Below are 26,586 nucleotides of genomic sequence, written 5' to 3' on the forward strand. Positions count from 1 at the left end.
TGCTCAAAAGCTGAAATGTTGCAAAAACTCACCAGCTGATTATCAGGGATTCCAAATCAACATGCAACAACAGTAAACCGTCATCAATATCACCATCACTCATCAAAGCATATAAACTAGCTGCTGGACACAAATTTGAGTCGTAGTTATTAAAGTCATACAGCCATTATCTGACTATAAGCTATAGCGCTTAACCGTTTCTTAAATCCACATCAAATCGATGCGGATTGACCACACGGATTTGCCTGCAAACACCTGCGGATTTCAATGCGGATTCTCAGCACATAAATCCTGAACGTGGGCATGTACCCTAAATAGTCTCTATGTCAACTATCCAATTTCATTCCTCCATCCAGTATATCTGTGTAACTGTTACAACTATAAAAATATAATACAAATGGAATACATAATGACTTAGAGATACTAAATATTAAAAATAGCAGTGGTAGCATCTGTATTCCAACGATGATCCCTAGAGGGAGCAGATAAATACCCTACTAGGTAATTCTGGGAAAAGTCCATGGGAAGGTAATGCCAAGCATAATGTTCTTGTGACTTCTTCCTGCCTTCCAAGCGTGTTTGTGCTACTTACCCCTTATACCTGGTTCTCCTGCCTGTTGTGACTTTGCCTCTGATTTTGGACTCTATCTTTGACATGACTTCATGTCAGGAAATGGCCCTGCTTTGCATTTTACTTTCGACATTACCTCCTGGTATCAAGCTATGTTTTTGGCTCTGCTTTGCTCTCTCCTTTAGTTTTGAGTTTACTCTTTTGTTCAGTCCAGGTTTTGTGTTTTCTACCTATTTCCCCAGTTTAGGTCCTGTGCACTTTTCTAGGCTAGTGACCCTTGCTCAGTTGGGGGCAGTTACTTGAGGTGAATGATCCAAGTTGGACAGGGAGAGTGGTGTGGGTGGAGTTTAGGCATGAACTGTACCAGGGGCGGACATACCGCCTGTGCAGCTGGTTCAGCTGCACAGCGGCCCAGCAAGGGAGGGGACCCATCCCAGTGCCAGCTGAGGCATTTCTTTTTTTATCTTTCATTCCCTACCTTTGTCAACAGGGTAACCTGGGCACCTTGGAGTGGAGGTCAGGAGGGGGCAGAGTTTTCTTTTTGTTTTGGAGGGGCCTGATTAGCACTTACTGCGAATCTGCTGCCAGTTTGTGTCTATCTACACTCCATAGCTGAAGGACCTTCAAAGATATCATGAAGTCATGTGATCTTTTCAGCAGTGGAAGTGGAGGTAGGACCTGTGATGAGGTCACTGTCATGTGACCAGTGCAGAAAGAGGCAACGCTCAGCAGTGGAGACCTGTGATGCCATGGAATGAATGTAAGTGCCAGAAAAATGCTGGGAGATGTGGTTCTCCTCATTATACCTCCTCCGTGCTTAGTGGGAGGGAAATATGTTATTTAACTGGGACTGTATGTTAGAGGGGCTGAAGGGAGGGGAGGGGGTCAGTTACATAGGACTTTGTTATAGAAGACTATAAAAAATATATGTTTTTTTTTACATGGGACTATGTTATGGAAGATTGGAGGGAGATGACTGGTATTATTTACAAGGGACTGAATATTTTAGAAGACTGGAGGGTAAGGAGTGATGTTATTTATATGGGACTATGTGTTGAAGGGAGGTGAAGGAGGGGATTTGTTATTTACATGGGACTGTATGTTATAGAGAACTATAAGGAAGATAAGTTATTTACATGGGACTGTAGGGAGAGGACTGGTGTTATTTACATGGGACTGCATGGGTATAGAAGACTGAAGGGAGAGGAATCAAGTTATTTACATGGGACTGCATGGTATAAAAGACTGTAAGGAAGAGATTATTTACATGGGACTGTATCATATAGAAGTCTGGTGGGAGCCGACTGGTGTTATTTACATGGGACTGCATGGTATAGAAGACTGGAGGGAGAGGACGGGCATTATAATTTACAGGGGCACTACAGAGATTATTATAACTCCGGGTGGGGGGGTACGACAGGAGGCATTATAATTACAGGGGACACTGCAGGGAGCATTATAAATACTGTGGGCAGTGGTGGATGACATTACTACTACTGAGCGCCCTATAGAAGTGCCTTATAGATTATAAGAGGTGCCCTATAGGGAGGCCATATTAGTACTGAGGGCACTGTAGGGAGTCGTATTTCCACTGGGGATACTATTTGGGGGTGGCTGCCGCCTGGCAGTGAGCCTGGTGATGTCACTGGCACTAATGGACATGCCTGTAAAATGGCTAGGGCAGCGCTAAAGCCACCCATCAGTGCTGGTCTGTGTTGGGCCCATGTTCATATATGCCTGCATTATTGAGGAAAAAAATGAATATCTGAATATATTCAAATGATCCTCTAGGAGCAACGGGGGCATTACCATTACACCTAGAGGCTCTGCTGTCTCTGCAACTGCCGCTCCCTGTCTACTTTGACAGGGCCTGGCAGTGAAAATGTCATCCCACCGGGCCATGTTAAAGTGCAGAGGGCACAGCAGTTACAGAGAGAGCGGAGCCTCTAGGTGTGATGGTATCGCCCCCGCTTGTATATAATAAAACATCATTCTTCTCAGCAATGCAGGCACATAAGAACATGGTACAACACAGATGCCTTCAGCTGCCGAGCGCACATGTAACAGGTCAGTCCTTTAATTGTCCAAGTGTATGAGAGAGTCCTTAGGGATAGCTGAAGGCCTAGGGAGCATTTTACCATCAGCTATGGACTTCATTGGGGGGAGAAAGCTGGCACTAAAGTGCCTAGGGCAGCATCAAAGCTAAATATGGACCTGGCTCCACAGCAGTAGCAGGATGTAGTGTCCCACATCACACTGCTGGTCTGTGTATGAGGAGGAGCGGTGCGGACCAGCAGAGCAATGTGTGACACTACATCCTGCTACTGCTGTGGAGCGCCAGCGGCTGAACTGTGATCATGAGCAACTAGGTGAGTAGATGTTTTTAACTTCCTGTGAAGGGGGCACATATCTGATCATCACTACTGTGAGGGGGCACATATCTGACCATTACTACTGTGAGGGGGCACATATCTGACCATTACTACTGTGAGGGGGCACATATCTGACCATTACTACTGTGAGGGGGCACATATCTGACCATTACTACTTGAGGGGGCACATATCTGACAATTACTACTGTGAGGGGGCACATATCTGATCAGTACTACTGTAAGGGGGCAAATATCTGACCATTACTACTGTGAGGGGGCACATATCTGACCAGTACTACTGTAAGGGGGCACATATCTGACCAGTACTACTGTGAGGGGGCACATATCTGACCAGTACTACTGTAAGGGGGCACATATCTGACCAGTACTACTGTGAGGGGGCACATATCTGACCAGTACTACTGTGAAGGGGCACATATCTGACCATTACTACTGTGAGGGGGCATATATTTGGACATAACTACAGGTGAAACTTGAAAAATTTGAGTATCGTGTAAAAGTCCATTTATTTCAGTAATGCAACTTAAAAGGAATTGCATTAATGCAGCTTAAAATTCGAATTTTGTGAAAAGGTTCAATATTCTAGGCTTAAAGTGTCACACTCTAGTCAGCTAATGAATCCATACCCCGGGCCCTGAGCAAAGGGTACCTGAGATTGTGACTTTGGGGTTTCATAAGCTGTAAGCCATAATCATCCAAATTATTACAAATAAAGGCTTGAAACATCTCGCTTTGCATGTAATGAGTCTATCTCATATATTAGTTTCACCTTTTAAGTTGCATTACTGAAATAAATGAACTTGGCACAATATTCTAATTTTTCAAGTGTCACCTGTACTATGTACTGGCACAAAGGGGGAATAATTACTATGTGGGGGCATTAAGGGTACTGGGTGTGTATAGTTATGCTTTGGGCAGAGTTAGAGACGTGACCTAGTATGAAAAGAATATATATACGTATTGTAAACATAGTCACAAGATGTTTTTTATTTGCACATATATGTTTATATATGTATGTGTGTTTTTTGGGGAGGGGGGCCCTGGTACATCCTTTGCACAGGGGCCCTTTGCTGCCTGTGGCAGCCCCTGAACTGTACCCTATATAACATGACTCACTGAAGCTGTAGAAAACTGTTACCCTCAGGCAGTCCTTATCATTAACTTACAACAGAACTAAGGTTTGTGACAGAGAGCAGTGTACGAGAGGCAGAGATAGATCTGAGATGGCTCTTCTAAAGCAGTGCAAGCAGCAAGTGTGTGATGTTATAGAGCAAGAGTCAGAGCAATTACATGCCCTGAGCCAGGACATATGGAAGACTCCAGAGCTGGCTTATAAGGAACACACAGCTCATCAACTCCTTACAAGCTTCTTCTCCAGCCGGGCATGGGAGGTACAAGCCCACTACCATTTGGATACTGCATTTCGAGCACAGTGGACCTCTGAAGCCACTGACAGCCCTCGTCTGCATGTAGGCTTCCTGTGCGAGTATGATGCTCTGCCTGAGATAGGGCATGCCTGTGGACACAACCTGATTGCTGAAGTCGGGGCTGCTGCTGCACTTGGACTGAGAGGAGCTCTGGAGAGTGTGCAACCACCACGGCAGGTCCAGGTAAAGGGTCTATGTATGTATGTATGTATGTATGTGAGTTTCCCCAAATTGTTGTGGTGGTGAATGGTGGATACTTTCTGAAGCTCAGTCAGACCAGGTAAATCTCTGAGACGATGAGAAGAGGCAGTCACAGTAACAAGGTGTGGACAGTCATAAAATTAACTACAGAATTGCTTTACAAGGCATTGCAGTGATTTTCAAAATCCCCTATAGTGTCAGGGTGTGGACTGGGGGAAACCCCCCACTGTGCGGTGTCAAAGGGTAAAAGGGGATCAGCCTGGCCAAAAGGAGTAATAAGGGAGCAGGTCACCTCCTACAGCGTCCCTAATCCTCTCCCTGACTCCTCATCGTATGAGCGGACCCCAATGGTAGGACGGCTCATACACTGGATTTCTAGAGACCCTGAGTCGCCCTGGTAATCCCTCACCAAGGAGCAGGGAAGAGACGACCTGTTCATCACAGTCATGGAGGAACAGGAGTCTCTATCTGAGGCCAGGCTGCAAGGAGAGGGGAACACTTACAGCATATGGAGTTGGCAGGTAAGCGAAACCCATAACACACTAACTTGCCACAGACACACTGACTGGAACCCGTGCACAAGTGCTGCTGTCCACACCAACATTAAGGACACAGCACATAAACATGAAACAGGGGAATATCTAGCAAACATGCTGGACACCAAACATCACCAGCCATGTAACACAACACAAGACATACAACACCCTGAACATAACCCACACAAACAAAAAGATAAGAAGGGAAAGAGATACCATAATAACATCAATGACCACAAGGGTGCCCTCACTGGACAGATGGTAAAAGCCAGGAACAGTAAACCACCAGCACACACCAAGGCTGGAGGAACCCTCAGCTTCAGGCATCCAGCAGAGGCTAAAAAGCCAAAGCACCCACACCCACACTCACATAAACCCAGTGTTCACAAAACACTGGGAAGGGAGTTAACACTTCAAACACCAGACAGAGGAAGGAAGCCTCTTAAAGGGGAAGTGCACACACAAGCATATCAAACCACACGTTACCACTGGTAACAGCATGTGTGGCAACCATGTCACGGCAATCACCCAGAAGGCCGAGACACTGCCAAGCATGCTTTCACAGCAACACGTTGCCGCAAGCAACCGCAAGTGTGGCAACAGTGTCACATGTAAATTTATAGATACAAGCCATGGCTTCTACCAGTGGTACAGTGACTGCTCTACAGGAGGGTCTTTGTAAGAAAACATTTTCCAGATAAATGTACAGTATTAGATCCAGTTCTTCACTGTTCTTTTGCAAGCTATTGCTAATGTAGTAGATACTTGCTACTATGTAGATTTGAAATAGAGGGAGAAATACATACTACTGAGAAAATTGGGGAACAAGTAAGGGAAAGGTGCTCATAGGGTAGTATGTATGGTAGAGAAATGGAAATTTAGGATGATTAGGCTCACCTTAAGTGGTTGTGCAACCATAGGCACAACCCTAGTGTACACAGGTGTTGGTAAGAGGTTGCCAGCCCCTGGGAGGTGGGTAATGAAATTGGAGAGGGTGAAACCAACGTGGAGTTCCACCCTCTGTGAAGACACTTGGTCAGTGCGACTGAACGACCAGACGAAATAGGGATGTGAACTTCAGTTTATTCAAGGATGACAACATGTTTCGGAGCATACAAAGCTCCTTTTTCAAGTCTAAAAAACTAAAAATGACAATAAAAGTGGAAATGGCGGATAGACCAAGAGACATATGAGAAACATGGAAAAGGTAAGAAACATGGAAAAGGTAAAAACAAGGTAACAGGTAAACAATATCATCCCCAAGGCTGCAAAGATAAAGAAAATGAATATATAAAAAAGGTATGGTTAGTAAGGAGTGAATCCATAATTGAAAGCATATAAATGATTATTTGTACTGTATAAGTCAATATGTCTTGCAAAATATATTTAAAAAAGATATATATATAAAAAAAAAAAGTATAAAACGTCCGCCAAAGTGCCGATTCATGCTGTCACTAGCATGGCAGCAATTATTCCACTATGATCTCTACAAACGTGCAGAGTTATGCTCCTGATAAGTCTGATAGATGAAACGCGTCGAGTTTAGACACTGTATGTGGGAGCTATAGTTAGTGGAGGGTGGGTGGAAAGGAGTGTTTAGAGAGCCTTTATTTGGTTTTGATGGTTTACACCGGATCACCTAAACAATATATATATATATATATATATATATATAATATATATATGTTAGGGTCAGATCTAACCGGCTGTTTGGAATCCAGCATTATGGTTATACACAGACCAATAAGTCTCTCACATTCAAGCACGTACACCACCACTCAGTCCTTTTAACTTGTCGCACCAATTAAGGGTCCAGGGTAGATACTAATCTAGTTATATACCTGGGAATTAAGCCTGAGCGTGCAAATTTTTGCAACGTGTTTCTGGATATATTACCCATAAAGTTTATTAGTTTTATCGCCTCTATATTGTCCATGATATTAAGATCATATATATATATATATATATATATATATATCAAATTATAAGCCAAAAAATACACATGGATTTATTCTACATGGATGATTATTTCGGTAATTGATCAATTACCAATGATTACTTATTAAATCGACCTTGAGATATATATATTCTGTCTATGCAATATTTTGCCTATATATATTTATATACGTCTTCTTACACCGTCATACACACACATTCACATTCAAATCCTCCTACTCACATTTCTAATATCGCAGCACGATTACATTATTTATTTATTTGATCCGTCAAAATATTAAAATATTTCAGTGACACGGTATATACAAATAGAGCATAGCCTTCAATTTATTGTTCGTTATTTCTATATTTGTAACAGCATCCATATTTGTTTATATATATATTTTTTATATATTTTTTTATCCATTTAGCATACCTTTGACCTATCCAATGAGCAAACAGCATTGATTTCCTGAAATAATCATCCATGTATATCATTGTGTATTTTTGGCTTATAATTTGATATATATATTTATGATCTTAGATTAATAATTTTTTAATTTTTTAATTTATAATTTTTTTATAGATTTTTTTAAATATATTTTGCAAGACATATTGACTTATACAGTATAAATAATCATTTTTATGCTTTCAATTATGGATTCACTCCTTACCAACCATACCTTTTTATATATTTATTTTCTTTATCTTCGCCACCTTGGGGTGATATTGTTTACCTGTTACCCCGTTTTTACCTTTTTCATGTTTTGCATATGTCTCTTGGTTTATCCGCCATTTCCACTTTTATTGTAATTTTTAGCTCTGGTAAATGACATTATATTATGCAATGGTCTTTATTTCTTTATATTTTTATATGTGTGTGTGTATATATATATATATATATATATATATATATTTATATACACAGTATAGACCAAAAGTTTGGACACATAGAAACATAGAAACATATAATGTGTCGGCAGATAAGAACCATTTGGCCCATCTAGTCTGCCCAATATATCTGAATCCTATGAATAGTCCCTGGCCCTATCTTATATGAAGGATAGCCTTATGCCTATCCCATGCATGCTTAAACTCCTTCACTGTATTTGCCGCTACCACTTCTGCAGGAAGGCTATTCCATGCATCCACTACTCTCTCAGTAAAGTAATACTTCCTTATATTACTTTTAAACCTTTGCCCCTCTAATTTAAAACTGTGTCCTCTTGTGGTAGTTTTTCTTCTTTTAAATATGCTCTCCTCCTTTACCGAGTTGATTCCCTTTATGTATTTAAAAGTTTCTATCATATCCCCTCGGTCTCTTCTTTCTTCCAAGCTATACATATTAAGGTCTTTTAACCTTTCCTGGTAAGTTTTATCCTGCAATCCATGGACCAGTTTAGTAGCTCTTCTCTGAACTCTCTCTAGAGTATCTATATCCTTCTGGAGATATGGCCTCCAGTACTGCGCACAATACTCCAAGTGAGGTCTCACCAGTGATCTGTACAGCGGCATAAGCACTTCACTCTTTCTACTGCTTATACCTCTCCCTATACATCCAAGCATTCTGCTGGCATTTCGTGCTGCTTTATTACATTGTCTTCCCACCTTTAAGTCTTCTGAAATAATTACTCCTAAATCCCTTTCCTCAGATACTGAGGTCAGGACTGTGTCAAATATTCTATATTCTGCCCTTGGGTTTTTACGCCCCAGGTGCATTATCTTGCACTTATCCACATTAAATTTCAGTTGCCAGAGTTCTGACCATTCTTCTAGTTTTCCTAAATCCTTTTCCATTTGGCGTTTCCCTCCAGGAACATCAACCCTGTTACATATCTTTGTGTCATCAGCAAAAAGACAAACCTTACCATCGAGGCCTTTTGCAATATCACTTATGAAGATATTAAACAAAATTGGTCCCAGTACAGATCCCTGTGGAATCCCACTGGTAACATGACCTTGTTTTGAATGTTCTCCATTGACTACAACCCTCTGTTGTCTGTCACTCAGCCACTGCCTAATCCACTCAACAATATGGGAGTCCATGCTCAATGACTGCAGTTTATTGATAAGTCTTCTATGTGGGACAGTGTCAAAAGCCTTACTAAAATCTAGATATGCGATGTCTACTGCACCTCCACCGTCTATTATTTTAGTCACCCAGTCAAAAAAATCAATAAGATTTGTTTGACATGATCTCCCTGAAGTAAACCCATGCTGTTTTTCATCTTGCAATCCATGGGATTTTAGATGTTCCACAATCCTATCCTTTAATAGGGTTTCCATTAATTTGCCTACTATTGATGTCAGACTCACTGGTCTATAGTTGCTCGATTCCTCCTTACTACCTTTCTTGTGAATGGGCACGACATTTGCCAATTTCCAATCGACTCCTGTTACTAATGATTGGTTAAATAAATCTGTTAACGGTTTTGCCAGCTCACCACTAAGCTCTTTTAATAATTTTGGGTGTATCTCATCAGGCCCCTGTGACTTATTTGTCTTCACTTTAGACAGCAAACTTAGAACATCTTCCTCTGTAAAGACACATGCATCAAATGATTTAATAGTCATCCTTTCTAGTGGAGGTCCTTCTCCTTCTTTTTCTTTTGTAAAAACTGAACAGAAGTATTCATTAAGGCAGTCGGCCTTCTCATTCAAAGAGTTTTCTTTATTTTCACGACTATGAAAATTATAGATTCACACTGAAGGCATCAAAACTATCAATTAACACATGTGGAATTATATATATAACAAAAAAGTGTGAAACAACTGAAAATATGTTATATTCTAGGTTCTTCAAAGTAGCCACCTTTTGCTTTGATTACTGCTTTGCACACTCTTGGCATTCTCTTGATGAGCTTAAAGAGGTAGTCACCTGAAATGGTTTTCACTTAACAGGTGTGCCCTGTCAGGTTTAATAAGTGAGATTTCTTGCCTTATAAATGGGGTTGGGACCATCAGTTGCGTTGTGGAGAAGTCAGGTGGATACACAGCTGATAGTCCTACTGAATAGACTGTTAGAATTTGTATTATGGCAAGAAAAAAGCAGTAAAGAAAAATGATTACCTTAAGAAATGAAGGTCGGTCAGTCTGAAAAATTGGGAAAACTTTGAAAGTATCCCCAAGTGCAGTCACAAAAACCATCAAGCGCAAAAAAGAAACTGGCTCACATGCGGACCGCCCCAGGAAAGGAAGACCAAGAGGATAAGTTCATCCGAGTCACCAGCCTCAGAAATCGCAGGTTAACAGCAGCTCAGATAAGAGACCAGGTCAATGCCACACAGAGTTCTAGCAGCAGACACATCTCTAGAAGAACTGTTAAGAGGAGACTGTGTGAATCAGGCCTTGATAGTAGAATATCTGCTAGGAAACCACTGCTAAGGACAGACAACAAGCAGAAGAGACTTGTTTGGGCTAAAGAACACAAGGAATGGACATTAGTCCAGTGGAAATCTGTGCTTTGGTCTGATGAGTCCAAATTTGAGATCTTTGGTTCCAACGCAGAAAAGGTGTGACGCAGAAAAGGTGAACGGATGGACTCTACATGCCTGGTTCCCACCATGAAGCACGGAGGAGGAGGTGTGATGGTGTGGGGGTGCTTTGCTGGTGACAATGTTGGGTATTTATTCTTTTTTTTTTTTTCATATTTCATATTTTATTAGTTTTTGGAAAAAAGACATACATTGTTATACATAAAAAAGACAAACGGCTACACAATCAGCCCTATACACGGTCACTTTAACAACACTAGCTTAGCCGATATACATACCACAATAAAATACCAAACAAACAAAATTAGACTAAACGAAAAACATAAAGAAGACATAAAAACATACAGTGCAATCGTTAGGCAATATTTACACAGGTATAATTTTATAGAGGTATACTTTATAACAGGAGATCGGCTATATATTAAATGTGCTTAAGTATGTCAATCGGGGGATGGTAAAGCGAGCAAAGAAGCTCTCCATATGCCTCATTCCCTCTCAAACCTCGCGGCCGCTTCGCCGGCTCCCGCCAGCGCACGCTCATGTATATAAGTAGAATTTAGCCTACGGATGATCTCCGTTAGGCAAGGAACATACCGTGATTTCCAATTTTTTACTATGGCCAATTTAGTTGAAAGAAAAAGGTGTCCCAATACCACCCTCCCCTCACATGGTATCCGAACTAAATCAATCCATAAAAGAGCCAATGAGGGAGATGTCGGGAGCTGGAAGCCCAGTAGATCCGAGGCAAGACAGAATGTAACCCTCCAAATATCCCGCAGCCTCGGACAAGACCACAAAATGTGGTACAATGTACCCCTATCGCTGCATCCCCGCCAACATAGATATGAAAGGTCTGGAAATATATGACACAGGCGATCCGGTGTATAGTACCACCTTAGTGTGGTCTTCATCAAGGATTCATAATGTAAAGCACATCTAATATTTTTATTTATACAGGTAAAGGCCATAGACCACTGCTCATCAGTGAACTCTAACCCCAAATCTCTTTCCCAGGAAACCAGTGGTGTCGTTTTAACAAATAATCCCTTATCCCCCATCATCATATACAGAGGCCTCAATCGTGTGCCTTGTGGCGGAGCCGCTGACCACAAACTAAAGACTTCCCGATTGCACACCAGATTAAACGGACAATTAGCTTTAAAGAAATGTCTGATACACAGGTATTTATAGAAATCTGTGTGTGGGATCAGGAACCGTCTATGAAGATATTCAAAAGGGCAAAGGGTGTCCGAGATAAATAGTTTGGAGAGAAGGTCCAATCCGCCCAGCGCCCAAGACGACACCGAAATATTCGGAATAAGGAAATTAAGTACAGTTACTGGGGCGCTGGGCGGAAAGGATCCAGACCCCAAAGTACATAATCTATGGAATCGAAGCCAATTTTCCAAAGCCATGAGTACTAACGTCGGGAGGGGTGGCCAATTGAATGTCGTGTAAAGAGCTGCGAGTAGGAGAGTTTTTAAATTCCTGCCAGGGGATAGTATTGTTTCTATATGTACCCACTGTTTCACATGGTTGCCTACCCACCATTCCCTTAATTGTGATACCTGCGAGGCCAAAAAATACTCATAGATATTCGGGAGACCCAGTCCACCTCGAAGTTTAGGTCTCTGCATTATTGCAGTTGCTATTCTGGGTTTATGTCGTTTCCAGATTAAAGCATTAATCAGCTTGGAACACTTCTGAAAAAAAACTGCTTGGGGGGATGATAGGTAGTGTCCTAAATATGTACAGGAGTTTTGGGAGGGTAAACATCTGGAAGGATGCAATACGACCTACCCAAGACACCTCATACTTGGCCAATTTATCAAGGTCCTTCTCTAGGATTTTTAACAGTGGGACATAATTTACCACGAATAACTTCTTAAATGACGCTGTAAGTTTTATCCCGAGGTAGTCAATTTGGCTGTTTTGCCAATCCAAATCGAAACTATCCTTCAGCTTCTTCATCTGATCAGGAGGGATATTTATTGGGAGAGCCTGAGATTTAAGAGCATTCAGTTTATAGAATGAGAGATCTCCGAATCGGGTTATGACATCGATAGCAGCTGTTAAAGATGTTTGAGGATTTAACAACGTCAAAATAATGTTGTCTGCATATAAGCTAACTTTATGTTCTATACCCCCTATATCAACTCCCTTCATATCAGAACACTGGCGAAGGGCCTGGGCTAAGGGCTCTATAGTCAGAACAAATATCAAGGGGGACAGGGGACAACCCTGGCGAGTACCATTACTAATATCAAACGGGTCCGAGAGTGCCCCATTGACCCACACTCTGGCACTTGGTTGGGTGTAAAGTGCCCTGATAGCCGCCAGGATTGCTCCCGTAAATCCCATCTTCCCCAACACCGAGAAGGCGAACCGCCAATTAATGCGGTCAAACGCCCTCTCGGCGTCTAGGGTAACCAAGAGCGTTGGAATTTTCACTTTCTGGACATAGTCCAGAATATTTAATGTCCGCCTGGTATTATCCTGTAACTGCCTACCTCTTACGAATCCCACCTGGTCCATATGGACAAGAGTTGTAATACAGGGGACCAGACGATTTGCCAAGACTTTTGCATAGATCTTTGCATCTGTGTTTAATAGCGAAATCGGACGGTAGCCCCTTACATCATCCGAGGGAGGGTCAGTTTTTGGGATGGTGACTATCCTCGCCTCCAGCATCTCTTTTGGAGGACGACCGGTATTCACCATTTCCCTAAAAATCTGACATAGATAAGGAGAGAGTTCTTTTTGGAATAACTTATAATATGTGTTTGAAAAGCCGTCTGGTCCTGGCGCTTTATTATTCGGTAGTTTCACGATAATTTCAAAAATTTCTTGCTCTGTCACTGGGGAGTTTAATTTCCCTAACTGAGCCTCAGTAAGACTTGGGAGGTCGATAGAGTCCAGAAACTGATCTATGGCCACCAAGTTTACAGAGGACATATCCGGCGGGGATTCTAAGTTATAAAGGGTTTTATAAAAGCCCTGAAAGGAATTTGCTATACCTTGTGGATCGATGATCTTTTTATTCGTCAATTTTGACGTTATGTAGGGGATCTTATTTTTAGTAGTTCTCTCCTTTAATCTACGGGCTAGCAATTTCCCTGATTTATTATCCTGTGCATAATATAATGCACAGGTCTTTTTTTAGATCATTCTCATATCTATAAAGTAAATGCTCCTTCAATTGGAGGCGTAGATTCTGCAGTTGAGTTCCTACAATGACAGAGGGGCTCATTTTGTTACTAGATTCCAAGGACCTGATCTGTAGAGTCAAAGCGGTTGTCCGCTCCTCTCTCTCCTTCTTTGCTCTACATCCAGCCTTAACCGCCTCCGGACCGCCTAACGCAGATGTGCGGTCCGGAGGCGGCAGCGCTGCGCAGACTGACGCATATACGCGTCATCTCGTGAGACGCGAGATGACGCGCTTTGCCGGCCCGCGCATGCGCAGTTCGGGCCGGCATTTCGTCGAGGAGTATTTTGTCATCAGCTTGCCAGCCAATGATCGCGGCTGGCAAGCTGATGATTTTAAAAAAATCCAATCAGAGTGCCAGATATCAGATCATATTAGTAAATATGATCTGTTATATGGCTGCCTGCTCCTCTGCTGGTTCTTTTCGTCGGTTGGATCCAGCAGAGGAGCAGGCTACACAGTGAGTACACCAACACTACACACTTAGCCTCAGATCACCCCCCTGAACCCCAATTAACCCTTTGATCACCCCTTTGATCGCCCCTGTCAATCACTAGTGAAAGGAAAAAAGTGATCAGTGCAAACTGTCACTTTTTTTTTTCACTGGTATTGACCGTTAGGTTTTAGGTATAGTTTAGGCCCCTTGGTTAGGTAGTTTAGGGATCAGTTAGCGCCCAGCCCACCGCACCGCAGTCCGTTATTCGCTGATTAGCGTATCGCTAATCAGCATTTGTACTTTTATAGTATCTGGAAGAGATCAAAACTGATCACGGTCAGATCTATAATTGTATTAGTGTCACTTTAGTTCTCCCTCCACCCAAAACGAAGTGTTTGCCTGATCGGTCGCCCACACATGCGTTTGCCCACACCCGCCCCACCGCAGTGACAAAAATTATTTTTTTTTGATCACTGCACATTCACTTTACACGCACTGCGGCGATAAAAAAATCTGTTTTGATATTTTTTATCAACCGCAGCGGCCTCCGGTACTTCGCTAGCCTCCCCTTTGTAAGACAGGCTTGCTTTTTTTTCTTGGGTAGTCTCAGGGAATACCCCTAAATTTAGTTGCCCACATGTCAAACAGGGGGTATTCTTCTGAAGAGGCCTACAGGCTTCTGACCCAGTCGGATGAGGAATGGGAACCCTCATCTGATGAATCTAGCGGGTCAGAATACGAACCTGTAGAAAGCAGTGGCTCTCTGACCCAAAGTTCGGACGAGGAGGCTGAGGTCCCTGATAGCACCAGGCGTACCCGACCCCGTGTCGCTAGACCGCAGGTTGCGCAGGATCCGCTTCAAGAGCAGCAGAGTGGGGCTGCTGCTGTCGGATTACGTGGTGAGGCATACACCAGCAGCGCAGCCCTCCCTGGACCTAGTACCAGCACTGCCGTACAACCTGGTGAAGTGGCGAGCACCAGAAGGGCAGTTGAAGCTGGTACGGTGGCACGAGCAGGGATTTTTTGAGCTGTTCTTGACTGCGGAGCTCTTAGACATAGTTGTGGCCGAAACAAACAGGTATGCCACACAATTTATAACCGCCAACCCGGGAAGCTATTATGCCCAGCCTTTCCGTTGGAAACCAGTCCAAGTTTCCGAAATTAAAACTTTTCTGGGCCTCCTCCTCAACATGGGTCTAACTAAAAAGCATGAATTGCGGTCATATTGGTCCACGAACCCAATTCATCACATGCCCATGTTCTCTGCTGCTATGTCCAGGGCACGTTTTGAGGCCATCCTGCGTTTCCTGCACTTTAGCGACAACACCGCCTCCCGTCCCAGAGGCCACCCTGCTTTTGACCGGCTCCACAAAATTCGGCCCCTCATAGACCATTTCAACCTGAAATTTGCAGATTTGTATACCCCAGAGCAAAACATCTGCGTAGACGAGTCCCTGATACATTTTACCGGGCGCCTTGGCTTCAAACAATACATCCCAAGCAAGCACGCCCGGTATGGGGTCAAATTGTATAAGCTCTGTGAAAGGGCCACAGGCTATACCCACAAATTTCGGATCTATGAGGGAAAAGATCAGACCCTGGAGCCAGTCGGTTGCCCTGACTACCTGGGGAGCAGTGGGAAGACAGTTTGGGACTTGGTGTCACCCTTATTCGGCAAGGGGTACCATCTTTATGTGGACAATTTTTACACAAGTGTGGCCCTCTTTAGGCATTTGTTTCTAGAACGGATTGGCGCCTGTGGCACCGCGCAAACTAGTCCCGCGGGCTTCCCCCAACGGCTCGTTACCACCCGTCTTGCAAGGGGGCAGAGGGCCGCACTGTGTAACGAAGAACTGCTCGCGGTGAAATGGAGAGACAAGCGTGACGTTTACATGCTCTCCTCCATTCACGCAGACTCGACAATACAAATTGAGCGAGCAACCCGTGTCATTGAAAAGCCCCTCTCAGTCCACGACTATAACCTTCACATGGGAGGGGTGGACTTCAATGACCAGATGTTGTCTCCGTATTTAGTTTCCCGCAGAACCAGACGCTGGTATAAGAAGGTGTCTGTATATTTAATTCAATTGGCTCTGTATAATAATTTTGTTCTCTACAGTAAGGCTGGGAGAACTGGATCTTTCCTCAAATTTCAGGAAGAGATCATCGAGAACCTCCTGTCCCCATGAGGTTCCGTGGCCCCATCCACCAGTGTAGTTAGCCGTCTACACGAGCGACATTTCCCCAATGTCGTTCCTGGTACCTCAACCCAACCGTCACCCCGAAAAAGATGTTGTGTCTGTAGCAGGAGTGGAATAAGGCGTGACACCCGCTATTTCTGTCCTGACTGTCCTGACCACCCTGCCCTATGCTTTGGAGAGTGTTTCCGGAAGTACCACTCACAGGTACACTATTAGCATAGGGATCATCTCACCAGGACAGGCACACAGGGCTATTAGGGCCCATTCACTCACACAGCTGCTGCAAACCTCTCCTTTCACCTGGGACAAAGTGCATAACGCACTTCGCCACATCTTTGGGCGATTTGCGCTTTGCACAGGAGAGGTTTGTTCTATAAAGGTAAAAAAAAAAAAAAAAAAGCACCAGTAAGCAAAAAGGTTAATGTTTAGTTCAAAAAGTTAAAGTTTATATATTCTGTTCCAAAGTTAATAAAATTATTGCGTTGCGGCCTGGTTTTTTCTTTTTTTTTTTTACCTTCCAGGTGGACCAACCGATCGACTAGCTGCAGCACTAATGTGCATTCTGACAGAAGCATTGCGCTGCTGTCAGATTACACGCAAGTCGGTGTATGCGGCGCTGCAAGACGAGATTTCTACTCTGCAGTAACAGATACGTTTGCCGAGGCATACGAGCTGAGGAGGAGGCAGCGTTTCTATGCTTTGGCAAACACTTTGTATGTAAAAAAAAATCAAAAAAAAATCCCGGCAATGATGTATTCATCCACATCAATTGATGTGAATGGAGAAATCTGGTTTGCCAGGGCATATGAGCTAATTGGGTATGGATGTTGGGCGGAGCTCCTATGTCCTGGCAGACGCCTTTCCCCTCCTTTTTTTTTTTTGGCAGAGATTTTTTCATCCACATTGATCGATGCGAATGAAGAAATCTGTGCCGTTCATTTTTTTCTTTCAGCCCAGAGGCTGAACGGAAAAAAAAAATCTCATTACCTGTATGCTCAATATAAGGAGAATAGCAGAAACTCCTAATGCTGGCCATACGTGTAATGATTGCGGAGACCCTTAAATGCCAGGGCAGTACAAACACCCCACAACTGACCCCATTTTGGAAAGAAGACATCCCAAGGTATTTGCTGAGGGGCATATTGAGTCCATGAAAGATTTAAATTTTTGTCCTAAGTTAGCGGAAAGTGAGACTTTGTGAGAAAAAACAAAAAAAACAAAACAATTTTCGCTAACTTATGCCCAAAAAAAAAAATTCGATGAACTTGCCAGTTCCCTCATTGAATACCTTGGGGTGTCTTCTTTCCAAAGTGGGGTCACATGTGGGGTATTTATACTGCCCTGGCTTTTTAGGGGCCCTAAAGCGTGAGAAGAAGTCTGGGATCCAAATGTCTAAAAATGCCCTCCTAAAAGGAATTTGGGCACCTTTGCGCATCTAGGCTGCAAAAAAGTGTCACACATCTGGTATCGCCGTACTCAGGAGAAGTTGGGGAATGTGTTTTGGGGTGTCATTTTACATATACCCATGCTGGGTGAGAGAAATATCTTGGTCAAATGCCAACTTTGTATAAAAAAATTGGAAAAGTTGTCTTTGGCGATACCAGATGTGTGACACTTTTTTGCAGCCTAGGTGGGCAAAGGGGCACACATTCCAAAGTGCACCTTTCGGATTTCACCGGTCATTTTTTACAGATTTTGATTGCAAACTACTTCTCACACATTTGGGCCCCTAAATTGCCAGGGCAGTATAACTACGCCACAAGTGACCACATTTTGGAAAGAAGACACCCCAAGGTATTCCGTGAGGGGCATGGCGAGTTCCTAGAATTTTTTATTTTTTGTCGCAAGTTAGTGGAATATGAGACTTTGTAAGGAAAAAATAAAAAAATCATCATTTTCTGCTAACTTGTGACAAAAAATAAAAAATTCTAGGAACTCGCCGTGCCGCTCACGGAATACCTTGGGGTGTCTTCTTTCCAAAATGGGGTCACTTGTGGCGTAGTTATACTGCCCTGGCAATTTAGGGGCCCATATGTGTGAGAAGTACTTTGCAATCAAAATGTGTAAAAAATGGCCTGCGAAATCCGAAAGGTGCACTTTGGAATATGTGTCCCTTTGCCCACCTTGGCAGCAAAAAAGTGTCACACATCTGGTATCGCCGTACTCAGGAGAAGTTGGGGAATGTGTTTTGGGGTGTCATTTTACATATACCCATGCTGGGTGAGAAAAATATCTTGGTCAAATGCCAACTTTGTATAAAAAAATGGGAAAAGTTGTCTTTTGCCAAGATATTTCACTCACCCAGCATGGGTATATGTAAAATGACACCCCAAAACACATTCCCCAACTTCTCCTGAGTACAGCGATACCAGATGTGTGACACTTTTTTGCAGCCTAGGTGGGCAAAGGGACCCACATTCCAAAGTGCACCTTTCGGATTTCACCGGTCATTTTTTACAGATTTTGATTGCAAAGTACTTCTCACACATATGGGCCCCTAAATTGCCAGGGCAGTATAACTACGCCACAAGTGACCCCATTTTGGAAAGAAGACACCCCAAGGTATTCTGTGAGGGGCATGGCGAGTTCCTAGAATTTTTTATTTTTTGTCGCAAGTTAGTGGAATATGAGACTTTGTAAGAAAAATAAATAAAATAAAATCATCATCATTTTCCGCTAACTTGTGACAAAAAATAAAAAGTTCTATGAACTCACTATGCCCATCAGCGAATACCTTAGGGTGTCTACTTTCCGAAATGGGGTCATTTGTGGGGTTTTTCTACTGTTTGGGCATTGTAGAACCTCAGGAAACATGACAGGTGCTCATAAAGTCAGAGCTGCTTTAAAAAGCGGAAATTCACATTTTTGTACCATAGTTTGTAAACGCTATAACTTTTACCCAAACCATTTTTTTTTTTTGCCCAAACATTTTTTTTTATCAAAGACATGTAGAACTGTAAATTTAGCGAAAAATTTATATATGGATGTCGTTTTTTTTGCAAAATTTTACAGCTGAAAGTGAAAAATGTCATTTTTTTGCAAAAAATGGTCATGAAGGGGGTTTTAGCTAGCGGGGTTGAAGTGGTTAATGAGCAGACCTCGCATATAAGCCTTATGGGCATTCCAGAGAGAAAAAGGATTAGACACTGATCCCTCATTGATACGAAAAAATTCCTTTAGGCCCTCCTGCAGTGTTAATCTATGTTTAGGGTGTTCCAGTAAGTATGTGTTATGACGCCAGAGAAAGCAGGGGGGTCTATTGGAATCCTCGCCAATTGTCAGGGACCAGGGTGACAGGCGCATGGTCAGACCATGTAATCATCCCTATGGTCGAACATACTGCTATATTTAACAAATGGCGATCTACCAAAAAGAAGTCAATCCTGGAATATGTTTGGTGGACATTTCAAAAAAAGGAGAAATCCTTTTCTCCATCATGATGAAACCTCCACAAATCGTAAAGATCCTCTCTCAATAAGAGGGAGTTGAGACCCCGGATGGACCCTCCAACCCCAGATGACGAATCCATGACTGGATCTAATATAGAGTTGAAGTCTCCACCCCAGAGGATCAAGCCCCTCCTAACAGTATTCACCTTAGTCACTAGATTACGTAAAAAATGTAGCTGGTGCTTATTCGGAGCGTATACGAATACCATGGTGAAAATCACACTGTTTACGGATGCCACCATGATAATGAATCGCCCGTTATGGTCAATTATAGATTCAAGCGGTTGAAATACGACCGAATCCCTGATTGCCACCATCACGCCTCTCTGTTTTTTCGTATAATGAAAATGGAAAACATATGGAAAATGGGTATTTTTAAGTCTATACGCGTCCTCCTTCAAAAGATGTGTCTCGGTTGTGCAGACTATATCCCCTTTCATGGTCTTTACTTCCCTCCACAGCATGGACCTCTTGAACGGGCTGTTCAGGCCCTTCACATTTATTGCAACAATTTTATGAACCATCAGTCCATGGGTCCATGCTGTCGAGGGATTGCTCCCCTACTGGATCGAATGTCTCCCATATTAAGGCCTTTAAGCAATGTATCCTATCCTTGCACTGCCAAACAATACATAAATCACAAACAATACTACATAAAAAAGAAACAATAAAATAAAACATAATCAATTTAAGACAAACAAAAACCCGGCATATAGTGCCGTTAATCCTTTGAAGGGACATATATTTCGGCTCATGGCCAGAAAGGGCTGCTCGGCGTTGCCCCAGCAAACTCTACCCCGCTAGATTCCCATGGGCCCATTCAGCGATGGGACCTATCCCCCTGTGTCACTAAATGCCATTCAGAGTCCAGGGAGGTAAGTAGACTTTGACTTTGGTCCGGAGTTCCCATCTTAATATTCCAGGAGTCTAACAACTGCTTCCCGGATTTAATGGAGGTTACAACATGTACAGTTCCCTGGTGATGGATCAGGACTCTGGTCGGGAATCCCCATCTGTAACGGATTTCCTAGCACCCCGACCGGGTACCTCCGTCGATAGATGCTCCTAGTGCTTTCCGAGGACTCCAAGCACTCCACTTGACACCGTACGCCCTGCAGACCCCACGAACCGCCGCAGCTTGGTTGGGGTCTCACCGTCCTCCACCCACGCTGGACCTACGACAAGGCTCCAGGCTCCAGTGGGCGAACCTCTCCTACAGCCAGAGAGCAGGAACAGCTCTTACAAGAGCTAGTAGTTATGACAGGGGAGTATAGCAAATCTTCAGCGTATAGCAATCCCCCAGTTTGATCAGTTATCCAAACACCAGTCTCAGCATGATGAAGGATAAAACAGGAACACTTTATTGAGGGCTACCCGCCCGTATTTATGCAGGTCCCCATCTGGTGGCCACGCCCTTAGGGGACCAGAATGGAGACTGCGACACAGGACAGATATGCAGAAATTCAGGATACACAGACACAACACATCCCCACAATGCATCATGGTTTCCTCCTCTCTGCCTGGCGACACCCGAGGAGCAATCCAATTATGTCTCAGGACAAAGGGAAAACACCAATACACATGTGGGAACAACAGGACAGGAATCACCACCCAAATACACAATGGCACACCCCCACAGCAAACACAGACATTTAACATATCCCCAGATAGCTCAAGTCTGAGTGCATATCATTAGGTGAATGGCACTCAGAATACACGAATACAATAATATTAGCTATCTGGGTGCCCTCACATAACATACAATTTAACTGAACGCATAATAACATAAAACACAATTCCAAAGACAGATTTAAGCTGTGCGGCCGGCCTGTTTTCTTTAAAGTTAGTATGGGCCATAATCCTGAGGCAAGAGGCTAGCAACCAGCCCCCTCCAAAACACCGTGGCGAGGTTGGTTTCGTCACACCGTCTATGAGGGATATTATTCCCTCGCAGAGCAGCAGTAAACGCACCCAGCTGACGGCGCTGCTGCAGAGTAGTAGCAGATAAGTCCGCAAAGATCTTGATCTGATAATACGGGGAAGGCAAAGTACCTAATTTTCTGGACGCTACTAGTAGCGCTTCTTTAACATGAAAGAAATGGACCCGTACCACAGTATCCCTCGGTAATGAACTAGGAAGGTACTTTGGTCTCATCACCCTATGCGCTCTATCCAGGGTCAGATCCTGTGGAGCGAGCTCTGGAATCAGGACTTTCATTAGATTCTGGAGGTAGGGGATCAGATCCTTCGGAACAATCTCTTCAGGGACCCCTCGAATCTTAAGGTTATTCCGGCGTGATCTATCCTCTAGATCAACTACCTTTGCCTTAAGCCACGCTATTTCTCCCTTGAGATCACTATGGGCATCTTTAAGCTGATTATAAAAGACAGCGTGTTCTTCCATCCTAGATTCAATAGAGTCCACCCTATTCCCCACCTCTACCACCGCGATCTGCAACGGGTGGACCAGGCAGGTCAGATCTTTATGCATAGAGTTACTAAAAAGGACCAGCATATCTTTCAATAGATTACCTGATGCAGGTTGATCATCGGTGGGGATCGCCTGAATTGTTTCAGTAGTATAATCATTCACCTCGCTCACCTCAATCATCGGAGTCGGAGTCTCCCCATCGGGCTGTACTCTCGCTCGTGTCCGCCCCTCCCCGAGCGGCTCTAACAATGGAGTCTGAGGACTAACATACCTCTGGGAGCTCTCCGTCTGTGGACCGCGAGGATCTCTGGGCCTCTCACGCCCAGTTTGGGAACCTGCCGCTCCAGATGGATATGCATCCGGCGGTGAGTTTGCCACCGGCTCACGTCGGGTGATGTTCCAGGCCTCTTCCACTTCCGGGTTTCGCTGATGGGGTGATAGAGGCAATAGTGGAGGCGATCGAATGTCTCCAGGAGGGGTCCCTTTTTCCATGAAAGCGTCCAGCTTCCCTTGTTTCTTCGCCGACCTCATACCTCTGGTCATTCTCACTTCAGCTGTAGCGTAGGCTCAATTGCAAAGTGCTGGGTACGTTATACCAGCTGTCGCTGGGGGAGCACGCCGGAGCTCTCACCTCACGCAGCCATCTTACTCAGCCAGCAAGCCACGCCCCGGCTTGCTGATGGTTCATGGACTGATGGTTCATAAAATTGTTGGGTATTTATTCAAAATTGAAGGCATACTGAACCAGCATGGCTACCACAGCATCTTGCAGCGTCATGCTATTCCATCTGGTTTGCGTTTAGTTGGACCATCATTTATTTTTCAACAGGACAATGACCCCAAACACACCTCCAGGCTGTGTAAGGGCTATTTGCTCATGAAAGAGAGTGATGGAGTGCTGCGCCAGATGACCTGGCCTCCACAGTCACCGGACCTGAACCCAATCGAGATGGTTTGGGGTGAGCTGGACTGCAGAGTGAAGGCAAAAGGGCCAACAAGTGCTAAGCATCTCTGGGAACTCCTTCAAGACTGTTGGAAGACCATTTCAGGTGACTACCTCTTGAAGCCCATCAAGAGAATGCCAAGAGTGTGCAAAGCAGTAATCAAAGCAAAAGGTGGCTACTTTGAAGAGTCTAGAATATTACATATTTTCAGTTGTTTCACACTTTTTTATTATGTATATAATTCCACATGTGTTAATTGATAGTTTTGATGCCTTCAGTGTGAATCTACAATTTTCATGAAAATGAAGAAAACTCTTTGAATGAGAAGGTGTGTCCAAACTTTTGGTCTGTACTGTATATATATATATATATATATATATATATATATATATACACACACACATACATGTGTGTATATGTGTATATATATGTTTTTTACATTTGAAAAAGGAGCTTTGCATGCTCCGAAACGCATTGTCATCCTTGAATAAACTTCACACCCTTATTTCGTCTGGTCGTTCAGTCGCGCTGACAAAGTGTCTTCACGAAGGGTGGATCTCCACATAGACCCCACCCTCTCCAACTTCATACTGCTGAGAAAGGATGAGTGGAGATATTGCATGCCTTCTACTTGTTCTCAGGCTGGGTTTGCAGATACCTCCTGACCCGGGGTACTGCATATTGACTGTATGGCTTGCTTAAAAAAGAACAGGGATTTATCCCCACACCAAACTGGATAGGCTAATTGATGGTTTGGTGAATGTCCCCTGACCAAAATGTTAGCCACAAGTTTTTGGATTATTCTATGATATGAGAGCACTGATTGGGTTGGAAATCTACTTTAAAGTGGTTTTCTGGTTTGTATCACCATATTTTAAAATAATGATTAAAATAGTGGGGAACCCGCGCTGACAATAAATAATTCAACCAGTATATACAGAGAATATTTACTTGCCATTAGTGAGGTAAGAAGAGATCCCCTCCAGATTGCTTTCACTATCAGTATACGGGATTGCGCTGTCTTCAGCTTCCTCCTTCAAGCGCGTGGCTCCTGTCGGTAGCTCGCACGCACAAGGGAAAAGCCGCATTGTAGTTTCCAGGAGAGCGAATCTTCAGTGTGACGTCACACGCTCATGTCTCCGGGTGCCTCCTGAGTACATACTTCCTCCAAAGAGTTTCAAAGTGCTCAGATTCCTTCATCAGGGATAAGTTTGGTTCTTACTTCTTTAGGTTTTCTAGGCGTCCGTCCAGTCTGTTGTGAGATTCCTCTAATATGAGTAATCCATAAGCGCATCATTATTTTCCCCACAGGCTATAAATTCTGCCTCACTATATAATAAAAATATAATATATATAAATATATATATATATACACACACACACTAGCTGATGACCCGGCATTGCTTGGGTATTTATTTATTGCAATTTTATATGAAATAACAGTGACTTTCACAGTGGCCGCCCCTTTAACAGTGACCTCCACGGTGACCGCCCCTTTAACAGTGACCACCCCTTCAACAGTGACTTTCACAGTGACCCTCCCTTTAACAGTGACCTCCATGGTGGCTGCACTTCAAAGGGCTTCTGTCACCCCCAATTGTGCAATTTTAATTAGCCGACATTAGCTATTTGCTAATGTCAGCTGAGTGCAATCATACATGTCCTACCTTTGTCTGTGGCTTATTTCTTGCAAAAATCATACTTTTATCATATGCAAATTTCTTCACTACCAGCAAGTTGGGCGTGCACTTGCTGGTAGCCGCCACATCTGCCGCTTCTAGACACGGCCCATCTCCTCTTGATAGACAGGGCCAGCGAGCGCTCTCCTGCTCCCGCTGGCCCCGTCTGCTGCTGAATTCCCGTGCCTGCGCCGTAACGTTCCTCAATTAGCACAGGCGTACAGAGTGAAAGACGCGCGCTTGCCAGCTCCATCCTCAGTGCGCCTGCGCTGTTTACATCACACTACACTAGGAAGAGAAGATTGCCGATTATCGCTGATGCCGGCCGCAAATGTTTTTTTTTCCACAATAATGCCTCTTGGACATGGTCTTATTATCTTTTGGGACACACCTATGCCATTTCCCGTCAAAAAATTACTTGCTGGTTGAATAAAAGTAACTTTAAGTCAAAATTTGCCAGGCATATGAATAATTTTGGGCAGCACTGTAAATATACATTATATTTTTATTATATAGGGAGGCAGAATTTATAGCCTGAGGGGAAAAGAATAAAGCGCTTATGAATTACTCATATTAGAGGAATCGCACAGCAGACTGGTTACCAAGGAGACACACGCCTATAAAACTTAAGGTAGTAAGAAACACACTTATTCTTGATGAAGGAATTCGAGCATTCCGAAACGTGTTGGAGGTACCTGTATACACAAGTGTGTGACATCACACTGAAGGTTCTCTCTCCTGGAAACTACAATGCGGCTTATCCCCTGTGCGTGCGAGCTTCCGACAGGAATTTTTCTTGTAATATTAAGGGTACTAGCAGTTAACCGTCAGGGACCCAGCAGTGATGGAACTCTGTTACAGTTGGTGAAACTTTTATTGCAACAGCGCTGGTATCTAATTACTGCATTGTGGCTTAGATATATCTTTTAAAATAATCATTTTTACGGTACTTGTAATTTTTCTTACCTTTATTGCTCCTATCTTCCTTTCTGGGTTGTGGTCACATAACCATGTCTATACAGCTCTTTTTTTCTTGTGATAACTATAGGCTGGTAAGTTTAACATCCATGTGGGTAAACTGTTTGAAGGTTTTCTAAGAAATGCTATCTTGGAGCGCCCCAATGAAAACAAGCAAATAACGCCATATCAGCATGGCTTCACGAGTAGGGTTGAGCGAACTGAAACTGTAAAGTTCGGGTTCGTACTGAACTTTACAATTTTTGGACCCTGGACCTGAACCCAAACTTTTCAGTAAAAGTTTGGGTTTGTTGTTCAGCGATTTAATGGCACCTTTTGAAAGGCGGCAGGGCAGCCAATCAACAAGCATTTAACTTGTGTGCCTTTAGAAGCCATCACAGCCATGCCTGCTAATGGCATGGCTGTGATTGACCAGTGCAGCATAGCGCCGGAGTCACATAGCGCCGCATGTCACTCTGCTCTTACTAGTGTAGGGATAGGATGCTGCTGCTGTAAGGGAGAGAATAGGAAAGAATCTGTTATCAGAACTTGTTGTTATCTCTGCGATCTACTGCGATTTTTTTCTTTTGGTGGGTGCAATGCAACATTTTTGTACCCTGCCCTGAGCCCAGTGACACAGAAAAATAAGTTTTATCTGTCTGTTATTTAGGTGGGAGTCGGCGGCCATTTTGTGCAAGTTCAGTGCACCAGCACTTCATATGTGCCA

The 26,586-nt window shown here is 43.5% G+C and overlaps 1 protein-coding gene across 1 annotated transcript in view; it reads left to right on the forward strand.

Annotated features, from left to right (window-relative positions):
* Positions 1-4,086: 4,086 nt before the first annotated feature.
* Positions 4,087-26,586, forward strand: part of LOC122936034 (peptidase M20 domain-containing protein 2-like) — a 133,196-nt gene continuing 110,696 nt past the window's right edge. The window contains exon 1 of the mRNA XM_044292033.1: positions 4,087-4,574. Coding sequence (XP_044147968.1) covers positions 4,188-4,574 — 387 coding nt within the window. The 5' untranslated portion in view covers positions 4,087-4,187. The remainder of the gene's footprint in view (positions 4,575-26,586) is intronic.

This window comes from Bufo gargarizans, chromosome 4, assembly GCF_014858855.1.
Source record: "Bufo gargarizans isolate SCDJY-AF-19 chromosome 4, ASM1485885v1, whole genome shotgun sequence".
Lineage (NCBI taxonomy): Eukaryota > Metazoa > Chordata > Amphibia > Anura > Bufonidae > Bufo > Bufo gargarizans.